The sequence below is a fragment of the Pterocles gutturalis genome, unplaced genomic scaffold (assembly GCF_000699245.1).
Source record: "Pterocles gutturalis isolate BGI_N339 unplaced genomic scaffold, ASM69924v1 scaffold3408, whole genome shotgun sequence".
NCBI lineage: Eukaryota > Metazoa > Chordata > Aves > Pterocliformes > Pteroclidae > Pterocles > Pterocles gutturalis.
Window position 1 is genome coordinate 37962 of NW_010122777.1, and position 11960 is coordinate 49921.

Below are 11960 nucleotides of genomic sequence, written 5' to 3' on the forward strand. Positions count from 1 at the left end.
CAGGAGTGAGATGGAAGAAATGTGTAAAAAAACCAAACAAACCCAAACCAAAACAAACCACAAAAGGGGCTGAGGTCGAAAGTTTGGTTCCTATTTGCTGTGCACTGAGGAGAGAGTAGGTGGAAGAAAATAAATGTGTACTTCTGGGAGGGAAAGGGGAGAGGCCTCAGGAATGTGCTGGGCGCTGCCTGTGACCCTTTGGGAGAGGCAGGGGATCTGACTGAGGACTCTGGCATTGCGTGAGGAAGGTGGACTGGAGCTAACTATCCGTGCCTCTCATGCAGCCCCCCATGGGATCCCCTCAAGTCTTCACGTGCAGCACTTTGGGATGTCAGAAAGGGGCAGGTGGTACCAGAGGGCCCGTAAGCCCCTGGCACACGTCAGATGTTCTGCGCCAAGTTTAAAGTCCTGTGTCTTGCTGCCTTAGCTCATCCTCTGATGATGATTAACTTCCTGAATTTGATTCCAGGTTTTCAGTAGGCTTGCCTGATCCTTTGGGTGGGCTTTCTGCAGGCGGTGTTTCCAGGGAACTGTTGGAAGCAGAACATTACTGCCACTGGCAAGAGGCGAAGCTGTTCTTATTGCTCGTGGCTTGCGTGGAGGTTTCTTTCCTCAGGACGGGACAATGGTACCAGACCCATGAGGGTGCTGGCCTGGCTATCTCTGTGAATTTGGTTTTTTTGCTACTGTATCAGGTGTAAAATGCAGGATTTCTTTCTAGGTTTTGGAGCAATACTTTCTGGGAGGGAGATGACAAATCCTTTCCACTTCAGGCAAAACATGAGCTGGCTATAATGTGGTCCACTGTTAGCGTGTCCTGAAGATCTCATAGAATCACAGGATGGTTTGGGCTGGAAAGGACCTTAAAGCCCATCGAGTCCCACCCCCTGCCATGAGCAGGGACACCTCCCACTAGCCCAGGTTGCCCAAAGCCTCATTTAGTGTGGCCTTGACCCCCTCCAGGAATGAGCCATCCACAGCTACTCTGGGCAACCTGGGCCACTGCCTCACCACCCGCACAGGGAAGAATTTCGTCCTAATATGTAACCTAAATCTCCCTTCTTTCAGCCTACACCTGTGCCCCCTTGTCCTGTCCCCCCTCTGCCATCAAGAGTCCCTCCCCATCTCCTGTAGCCCCCTTTCAGCACTGGAAGGTCTCCCCGGAGCCTTCTCTTATCCAGGCTGCACCCCCCCAACTCTCTCAGCCTGTCCTCGCACAGGAGCTGCTCCAGCCTCGCACCATCTCCGTGGCCTCCTCTGGCCCTGCTCCAACAGCTCAGTGTCTGTCCCGTGCTGAGGACCCCAGAGCTGGAAACTCTGAGCTTCTCACGGGGTCTCAGCAGAGTGGAGCAGAGGGGGACAATCCCCTCCCTTGCCCTGCTGCTCACGCTGCTGGAGATGCCCCCAGGACACGGGTGGTTTCTGGGCTGCCAGCGCATGTGGCCGGGTCACGTTGAGCTTCTCATCCCCCGAGACCCCCAAGTCCTTCTCCTCAGGGCTGCTCTCCATCCATTCTCCACCCAGCCTGTGTTTGTGCTGGGGGTTGCCCCCACCCACATGCAGGACCTTGCACTTGGCCTTGTTGAACTCCATGAGGTTGGCACAGCCCCACCTCTCAAGCCTGTCCAGGTCCCTCTGGATGGCATCCCTTCCCTCCAGCGTGTCACCACACCACACAGCTTGGTGTTGGTGGCAAACTTGCTGAGGGTGCCCTCGATCCCACTGTCCATGTCTCCAGCAAAAATGTTCAATAGCACTGGTCCCAGTACCGACCCCTGAGGAACACCACTTGCTGTTGGCCACAACTCTGAGTGTGACCATCCAGCCAGTTCCTTATCCACCAAGCGGTCCATCCATCAAATCCATGTCTCTCCAATTTAGGGACAAGGATGTCATGCGGGACAGTGTCAAAGGCTTTGCACAAGTCCATCTTAGCTGTGGATCACTGAAAAACACATTCATGTTTCTTTCATTTCTCTTTTGCCTAGCTCTTCTGTCACTCTGAGACAAAACTGAGCATAGCCAGGTGCTTCCTGGTCCCTCATTTGGCAAATCACTGCTCTTGGTCCTTCTTTCCAGCTGTTGCACATCTCGTTCCATTTGCAGAGTGTTCTTGCTCCTCCAGGTGCAGTGTCCCAGGAAGCCTCAGTATTGGGAACAGTCTTCCCACCTCTTCTTTGGCTCCTGCCGGTGCTCCACCTGCACCTGGTGGCAGTGCCTGGAGCTTCTCTGCGGCGGCTGGAGAGGGTGGCTGGACAGAGGCCCCAGGTTTGGTCTGGTGTCCCTGTGCAGGTCTGTTCCCTCACTGTGCAGCACAACGTGGCCGTGCGGCTCCCAAGGATGGGCGCAGCAGAGACACAGCCGATGGGTGATGGCTGAAGTCTCCGCAGAGTTCACCAGCTTTGGGAAGCGGTGGATTGTCCTACAGCTCTGGGGGAGTGCTCAGCTCCATGGATGGTTGCTGACACCGCCAGTCAGTGGTACTGAGTCACTTTACTGGAGTTGTGCTGGGCACCACCAGGACTGCAGCTAGTGGAGGATTCAGTCTCCGGGAACATCAGTGAAAGCAAACTGTAGGCCCTGGGCAGAGTGCTGTAGGCGAGAGCTGAACCCGCCACTGCGCGTTGGGACACCCTGTTCATGCTGAGGGGGGCCCTTGCCCCTCTTCCTCGTGCGCTGGCTGTGAGAAGCACAAGCCTCTGGTGAGGAGGTGGGGGACAACAGGAGAAATATTCAGGGCCTGAAAGACTAGTTAGCATCTGAGTAGAAATCTTGGGAGGAGACTGATCCCAGAAATAGCATCTCTCTGCTGTTTCCAGGGGTGGTTCCATGTCCTTGAGAAGAGCCTGTTACAGCTGAACCAATGATCTGATGAGACTGAGCAGAGCTATTGCAGAGAGGAGAGCCTGGTGCCCTTTGAGCAGCACAGCTCAAGTTCATCATGCTGCGATCACATTCCTTGTATAATTGCATACGGCTCGCAGAGAGAAGGAGCTACTGATGGTGTGTTCTTTAAGCCTGAACCATAATCCTGAGCCAAAGACTAACCTTGCCAGAGTAGCAAGGGTGCAGGGAGCCTGGTGCTGTGTGTGCAGCTGGTACCTCCAGAGTTTCTTCAGCTGTTTGTGCCAATGGGGCTCTGCTGCGGTGAAATAAATTATTTTGTTATCTATCTGACAGTGGATATCTGGATTCCACTGCTGACTCAGTTCCCAGTGTTTTGTCTCAGTCTCCATCTGCACGGCAGGAATTGCTGTATCTGGGTTGTAGGGAGGCATTCGGAGAAGAAAAGCAGCGTATTGAGCTGCTGTTTGAAGGCACGAGGTTGCACCTGAAGTCTGTTTGTTTTCAGATAATTTCTGAAGAAATAGTCCAGACAAAGCTGCTGTGAAGATTGAAGGTAATAGTGGAAAGAGGGTCCCAAATCCTGTCCATGTGACTGATGCTCCATTGTCTGCAGTAATGGCTGATGCCATCCTTCTGCCTTTGCCCAGGCTTAACCCGTCTTCTGCAGAGCTCCTGAAAATACAGGAGTCACGAAGGGCTCTGTGCTGGCAAAACGCGTGCTGACTGAGAACGCTGTAGGTTTCTGCTTCTCCCATGGTGCCTTCTCCCAGCTGCACAAGGCTATCTAGAAAGAGTATGGTGCTAATTTCCCTCCCTAGGAAAAGCGAGGCTGATCTTAGATGTTCAAAGCACCTTGACTTCCTTGCTGGAGGGTGGAAAAGGTCCTGTTGGCTGCTTCTGCCCAGATGTCATCTCCTGTTGCTCTGGAGTCAGGAGTGAGTCAAGTCTTCTCCTTAAAGGAGTCTTGTCCCATGGAAATTGCTCAGATGTATCACCACTTGTGTTTGGACACAGGTCTCGTGCTGGCACCGCAGCTGCTGTTTGCCGAGGCAGACCGTGACAGCGCGGCATGTCCAGCATCGAGGCGGTCCAGCTCTGGGAAGGTTGGCCCGTCATCTCAGTGATGCTGCTGCGATGCTGCCCTGGCACTGGGACCTCTGCACCTGGGTCTGGTTTTAGGGTTTGCTGGGTGAGACCGTGTACATATCAGGACGTTGTCAGGCTTCAGATTCTTACATAGAAAATCTGATTTTCCCACCTGTAAATTTTAAACTCTGAAAAGATTAATAAAGCTCTGGTATAATGCAAGAGGGATCATGTCACCTGCATTTGCTCTGCCGGCTTGACTAGAAAGTGCTTTCTGGCAGAGCAGAGTTTTCACGAAGTTATGAAAAGACACAACACTCTGCTTTCTCTCATTTAATTTTGTAAATGACTGAACTTCCCATTGAGCAAGGAAAAATGTGCCATGTTTTCTGTTTGAGTTTCTCTGGCTTTTAATTTATCGCCATAGGAATGGTTTTGTGACCTTTCCCTCCTGGGCTGAAGGACCCTTAGCCTTCTTGCTTACACTGCGACCCAGTTAGGGGGTAGGGACTGTCATCTCTTCCTGCAGATGCACAGCTTCACAATTAAGGTCTATTAAGGCACAGTTTGAATACAGTTCACCTACAAAGTGGCAGAGATTACTTGTGTGATTGCTGCTTATTCATCATAATATATCCTTCCGTGTCACCTGCAAATTTTATCTGAGCTGGAGCTTGCTTAAGGAGCAAGTAGCAAACTGTGGAATGATTTCTCACCCAAACGCAGAACTCTCTGCAGAGTTTCACAGCATCACAGAATAGCTGATGTTGGAGGGGACCTCTGGAGATGATCCAGCCCAACGCCCTGCTCAAGCAGGCTCATCCAGAGCTCCTTGCACAGGATTGTGTCCAGGCAGGTGTTGAGTATCTCCAGAGAAGGAGACTCCACAACTGCTCTGGTTTCCTTTTCCTGCTCTGAGTGTGGCACAACTGTCTGGTTTGCTTTCTCAAATAGAAAGAACAGAAAGCAATAGAGGAGAGTTTTTAATAGAGAGATAGAGAGGAGATATAATATTTAAACAAACACTCCATTGTGAATCTGATTTTCACTTTTGAAATAGGAAATAGTTCATTCTCTTCAGCTGCCTAGCTTTTGTTCCTGCATTCAGCACCAAGGTCCTGTGTGAGTTCTGTCCTCCAGACTGTTGGTGCACTTAAGCATGTCTCTGCTTGTATATTTAAAATGAGTAGTGCCAGGTTTAGTGCAAGAATTTTCCATTTATCGCGTTGTCGTGTTGCACCAACACTCTCTCAGGGTGCTGTGTGCCCTTAGCAGCACAAAGTGGAAGTGAAGCACAGTTCCTAAGGTGAGGCTAGCTGCTGAGGAGAGCGGTACGTTCTCCAGTCCTTTCAGTCTTTTAATTGCACATTAAATGATGGGCTACCATGGACCTTTAGAACAGTCAAATTATTGGGCTGAGAGGGTTTTCTAAGTGAAGTTTTGTAGTCAGGATTACACGAAATGAGTGGCTATACCAAGGATTTTGCCACACAAAATGAATCAATAAGAATAGGAAGAAAAACTCTTGACTGGTGAAGAGAAGAAGAAACATAATATGTTTCAGTGTCCCTCATTCCCCTGAATCCACAGGACTTGCGTGTCTAGATTTGTATCTGTGTTTCTAGTTCTGGGAATGATCTAAGGCTCAGTAGCTTTGTCCAATACTCATTTTGTTTCTCTTTACCTTAGAAGTCCAATGTTTTCATTTCCAGAGGGACTCTGTCCTGCTGTGTTCCATGGTTCTCCCATGTTCCGCCCAGTTCCTTTCAGGATCATCCCCTCTTCTGCTGCTGGCGTTTCCATGTCTGTGGTGAACCTGCGTGCCCATTGTGATGAGGAGGTTCTAGCTTCTTAATTCCCTATTTCTGGAATTCATTAGTGAAAGAACTCGTCATGGAATCCTAGAACAGCCCGGGCTGGAATGGACCTCAAGAGGTCCAGCCTTTGTGGGAAGGGAGCCCAGATGAGATTATCCAGCACCCTGACTGCCACAGCCCTGGAGGTTGTTCCACCGAATTGTTGTTCTCCCTGTAAACATCTTCTCTTATATCAAGATTAAATCATATCTCTATATAGATACATATATTCACGTATATATATCATGATACATGATTCATATCTGTATGATGGTTACACTTTCATATCTATATATTCATATCAAGGTTAGTCACGTCTGTATGAACCTAGTTTTTTATTTATGGTTCAAAAGTCATCATATTTCATATTTTTAAAAAGACATCCTTTCTTCGTCCTCAATTAAATGTTCACTGTCTTGGGATCCCTTTGGGGAAGGGGTTCTGCAGGAGCACACTAAAGCATTTGGCACTGCAGGTCCCCGTGCTGTCTGCTCTTAGTGCTGCTGTCAGTCCCTGGGGCTGGAAAACTGTTCTCATTTGGTGCTCTCTGGTTAGTACTGAACTGCCTGGAGAGGTGTTAAAGGCAGTGAAGTGCTCGACTGCTCCGGTCTGTACCCTGCCATCTCTGCCTTGCAAGTATCCATTCCCTGGGTAACTAAAAACTGCTCTGAGTGGAGGAAGAAACGGCGTCAGAGACTGAAAACCTTCAGCTTGTCCCCAGCAGGCTCCTCCTCTGCCAGGGCAGGATCTTTCCTTCATGTGCCTTTTCCGTTGTTTGTTTTTTATTTAGTTCTCCACAGCTCATGCAGCAATCTCACACCTTCCATTTGGTCACTGGTATTTCCAGCCTGTCCCCATGCCCTCACGAGTTGTTGCTGCCTGTGGCCGGACAGATTTAGCTCTTCTCATCTTACCTGTGAGTCAGTGCCTCCAGCTCCGGGGCTCCTGCGCGTCCCTTACGTCTGTGCAGTGTTTCGGCTCCCCCTCTTCTGCGGAGGTGTTCCTGGAGCAAGGACATACAGCTGAACGGCATGTCAGTGTAAAGATGCCTCTAACGGGGGGTGCAAGACCTTGGCAAGACCTGGTGATCCGTTCACTGGTGTTTTCCCAGGTCCCTGCAATCCAGAGTTTGGGATTTCTGGGCTGTTCATACCATCGTACTAGGCACAGCGGAGCTGCTGGCTCTGGCGTTGTCTGATCTGGTCAGACTCTTTGATACATTTTTGTTGCACGGTATTTAGTGGTAATAAATTATGTGATTTAATTGTGCTTTATATTAAATTTTTTTTAAAGCCAACTGCTGACATTTCCTTGGGTATCCCTAATTCCATTGTTGTTACAAACGTGGAATAATAATTTCCCATAAAGTAATTAATGGCATGAAAAGATAAAAAGATGTCTATCCCTCCCCCTCACGTCTTTGAAGGCTCCTACCTCCCCTCATATGGAACTACTGACATTTTTACTGTCAGCGATTTGAAATGAGATCAGGCCTGATGCAGTTCTCGGCAGAACCCTGCTTCTTGGTTCTTTGCTGCTGACTAGTGCGTGACCTCTGCTAGTTCCTAGCTTGTGTGATACACCCCTAAAACGAGCCTCGTAGGATGTCATCAAGGATGTCTTGTGACAAGGAGTTCCATGTTTTACAGAATTCTGCTTATTTTAAATCCTTACTGCTCCTTTATTAGCCAAGTTCAGAGTCTTGTCAAAGAATGAAATAGGGACGTGTTTGTTTTTTGACAGGTCTAATTTTCCTGAAATTCATCTGTTTGGCATGAGTGCTGTTTCCGCGTGCCTGGTAAGAGGCATGTTCTTCAGCTACTTCTCTGACATTGTTGCGAGGATGATGAGCTGATAGTTGCAGGCATCTCTTAGTCTGATGGCACAACGTAAATGCCATGCCAGGGCATCACGATTCCAGGATTTTATAAATGCTCTGTAAGCATAGCCGAGGCCTCAGTCAGTTGTTAGGGCTCTTGGGCATGAGTTACCCAGTCCTTTTGACTTTTAAAGTGCTTGTTCCTTGTTGATGGTATTAACTGGATTCTTCAGCTGCTGTTGGGATGTGATTCATCCCCTTCACGTGATGCGTGTGCATCAGCAAGCTTCTGACCAAATGCAGATCAGAAGTATTGAATGCATGTTTGTGTTTTCTGTGTCATCGTTGACAATCCAGCCTCACTGAAAGCTTCCAGTGATGTAAATGCGGGGATTAGGCACTTCTCTGCCTCCCAATGCATGGCATGTTATAAAAAGATGTCTGTGCATGCAGAAACTTGCTGCCTTCTGGAAATAAAGCCTTTAAACCCCCACTCCCTCCGGTATGTCTGGCAGAACAACTCGGTCTTTCAGCAAGTTCTGAAGTACAGCAGCTCCACGCTTTGGCAGTTGAATCCTCTGAGTGCCTCCTGCCTGTGTCTGCTGTGCCGCTGCCAGGAGCAAGCTGCACAAATCCTCAGCTGCGTGCAAGGCACAGCATCAAGCACTGCTTCACGTCTGCTGGGCAGCACTCCGAGATCTCTGGCTGCTGCTGAACAGGAACCTGTCCCTGCGGGCAGCATTTCCAGTTTCTCCAGAATAATGTACATTTACGTGCTGCAAGCTGGAAAATCTTGCAGGATCAAGTGCATCTGTTAAAAAATAGCTATATCAAAAATGTATGAAAAACAGGTTGGGGTGGAACCAGTCCACATTTGAGTATGTTCCCTGGAGGTGTACAGGCAGCAGCACCTGCAGGGGACAGAGGAGAGGGGAGGGGAGGGAGGTGTAACTACTTCCTGGGCTTGGTGCCATCGATGATAAATGGGTTTCCCCCTCGTCTCCAGTGGGAGTTCAGGGAGATGACAGCTCTAGGCTCAAGTGGCAGCTTTTTCAATTTCCCCACTTTTCTCCTTCCCCAGTAGCACTTTTCTATGGAGGGCACGGATACTCGGCTGTCTGGGAGGAACTGGGAAAAGCTCAGGCTGTGTTGCCTTCTTGACAAAGGTTTGCCCTTTCTGCAAAGGAAGGAGCCAGAATCCCTTTCTAGATGGGGAGCATCACAGATTGGTTGTTACGTCCAAGATGAGCCATTGCTGGGCAGCAGGTGGATCCCTGGTTCTAGGGGAAAAAATGGAGGAAGAGGAAAATACCCAAGAGAGTCGCTGGCGAAGGCAATCGCGGGGTGGGAGCTGCGCTGTCCCACTGTCAGGGCAGCTGTCTGCTGTGTTTCCAGAATCTCAGTCCAGACATCATGGAAGTCAAGGCACCTCTGAAGTGGCCTTAGGATGGATGTGCTTCTGGGAAGAAACAACTGACTGGTTCAGTGCACAAAGCAGTGTCCAGGCTGTAATGTGAAATATTGAATATAAAACTGAAAGGCTGTTATAGATACTGGATCCGTTTCATTCTTTCTCAGGTTCATATCAATCTCAATTATTCTTTTTGTAGACTTCAAACAAACATTCACCAGTTCAGTTTCTTACCACACTTCTAATGGGAGAACTAATTTGTTGTGGGAGTTTGTAATCTTCCTTCCAACCTAAATACCTTTATGTCCCATTCAAGACCATTTGCTGCTGTTCTAGCAGTGTCTTTAAGCTTAGTTAGGTCTGGTTCCTCCTTGGTGTTTTATGTTTTCAATGTATGTTGATAGGCATGAGGTTCTTAACCCTTGGTCCAGTTGGCTTTTCTGGCAAATTTCCCCATATTTTCAGTCTGGTTTCTATGGATTAGTGAACTCCATGGGTTTTGTTGATTATCTTTCAGTTAGTTTACACAATCAACTTAGCGTGCAACTGAAAGTGACTTTCTGTAGCCAGTGACACCGTATATTCTTCATTCATTGTCAGAAACAGCAATCCTGCCCTGTTGATCCAGGCACTGGGCAAAACCATCAGCTGTCTTACTTGGAAATACCTGGATCGTGTTGTTAGGATGCTCTCTAGTCCTTGTCTGGAGACCTACTTTTCCATTGTCTTTAGAAGTTTTTATGTAGAATATCGATATAAGTCTTTGGAGCATTACTAAAATCCCATGAGAGTGGAAGAAAAAAAAGCAGTATTTGTAGTTAGATGCTAATAGACTTCTTCATGCAAGAAGCGTTAGTCTAATCTATAATTGGTTTTAAAGTGTGCTGTCAGTGACGTGCAATGCCGTCTCAAGACCAGCAGATCTCTCTGTCCTACCTGGATAATCCATGTCTTTCGGCACTTGGATTTTGCTTCGTCTCTGAATCTTGCCCTGGAGATGATGTACTTATGGTCAGTCTGGAGTAAGGGATTTGCTTGGGAAGATCCCAGCAGCTTTCTGCTTCGCTGTTGGCCGGGCACCAAGGGAACCTCATTTTTGTTCTGCATTTCCTGTGGTGGTTTGCTGGTTTTGCTTTTGTTTTAAACCTAGCAGAATGTGAAGCCCCACAGGCTGTTGCTTCTGTCGTTGTAGAAAGTGAAGAAGGATTCGAAGGGGGGGTGAGGAAAGCCAGTCTCCTGCTTCTCTTGCTGCCCACACCGTGGCCCGACCCCAGCCACGCAGACCCCATGTTGAAGCTTAGACACCTCTGCAGCAGCCGCTCTCTGCTCTGGACATTGTTTCCAGAGAAGTGACATCTGGACAACAGCAAATTTTGTTTTCTCCAGGAGTCTGTGTACATTTCTGTCACTTACCTCCCCAGCTCCTTGGTCCTTGGCCCTGACAGATCCCCAAGAGTCCTGTCTATCCCATCCCTTTCCCTATGTCCTACCACGTGCTCCCTGTCTGCCTTCTCATGACTGGGGAAATGCAAACTGCTTATGCTGGTGTCCCGAGTAGAGAATCATAGCATTGTAGAACGGTTTGGTGGGAAGGGACCTTAAAGCCCCTCCAGTTCCAGCCCCCTGCCGTGGGCAGGGACCCCTCCCACCAGCCCAGGTTTCCCTGCCTGTGGCGGGGGGTTGGAACTTGATATAAGTTCGAGTTTGACCAAAAGTTTTGCTGCTGGAACTGGGCATACTCTGGTACGTAGAGGTGGGAGATGGGCAAGAGAAGAAGGTTCTGGATTGCACAGCTGCCGCCCTGAGCCTGCCTGTGCCCAGGGGAGGGGAGGAAGAGCCAGCTGGACAGAGCGGACGGCTCTTCTGGAATCACGCACTGACCTCCGTCAGTAGAGCAAAGCTAAGTCTCTGTCCGGGGTATTCTAGAAGAGGTGCCATTCTTGTTGCTGCCATGTTGGGGTGACCCTTAATCTCCCTGTAGCTGTGTGGAATTACACCCAAAGGGAGCGTGTGGTGGGACTGGGCTGTGGTGTGACACTGTCCCTGTGTCTTCATCCAGTCCCGTCCCACTGCTGCGCAGTTTGCTTTGTGGTGGACATCTCATCCTGATGTGTTCATTACAGGCAAACTGAGTCTTGGTCTTGAGATGGTTCAGGACCCAGCTGCGAAAAAGGATTGGTTTGTTTAAATGCATTGTGGCTTTGGTGCCTTTGGGGCATGGGTCCCACAGCTCAGACAAATGCGTGAGCAGATGCATGCAGACAGAGTTTATACCCTTCTGCTTGTTCTTTAAGTTGTCATCCCTTGCTCTTCGTGATGCTTTGGGCGTTCTCCTGGTCCGTGCTGACCTGTAACCCGTGTCCCTTCTGCTTCCAGCTGACTCTGACTATCGTGCGGCAGACGGGGGGGCTGGGCATCAGCATCGCAGGGGGCAAGGGCTCCACCCCCTATAAGGGTGATGACGAGGTAAGACCCCAGATTCTGTCATTACTGAAGCACCCACTTTTGGGGGCTAGTTCTCTGTAGCTGGAGGTTGGATGTGTGTGTGTACCAGCTTTGTGTCTGGGCTGTCAGGGAGCAGGGTGGGAGCAGCCCCTGGCCCCCCAAGCAGGGTCTGGGCAGGCTCCTGCCTCCAGCACAGCGCGTTGGACCCTCCCGCGCTGCCCGCAGGGAGCAGCGATGGGAACAGCTGCTTCCTTCCCATCTGTGTCCTGATGGACAGGACTGACAAGGAGAGGAGTGTGGCATTGTCTTCCACATGTGGTGGCATGTCCTTGTCCCACTGGACAAGGATTAAAGTGTCGTTCCCTTTTCCCCATTGTCACCTGTGGGGTAGCCCTGCAGTGGGGTTTCTTTCGCCTTTCTACCAACTCCCAAATGGGGCGACATGGCTGTCCTGTCCCCACATCCAGGGTTTTGGATTGGCGAGGGGTTCCCTCTT

General features: G+C 49.6%; 1 protein-coding gene across 1 annotated transcript in view; it reads left to right on the plus strand.

Annotated features, from left to right (window-relative positions):
• Nucleotides 1–11960, plus strand: part of SCRIB (scribbled planar cell polarity protein) — a gene marked incomplete at both ends in the record, with an annotated part of 59916 nt that overhangs the window by 26420 nt on the left and 21536 nt on the right. The window contains one exon of the mRNA XM_010077620.1: nt 11396–11485. Coding sequence (XP_010075922.1) covers nt 11396–11485 — 90 coding nt within the window. The remainder of the gene's footprint in view (nt 1–11395; nt 11486–11960) is intronic.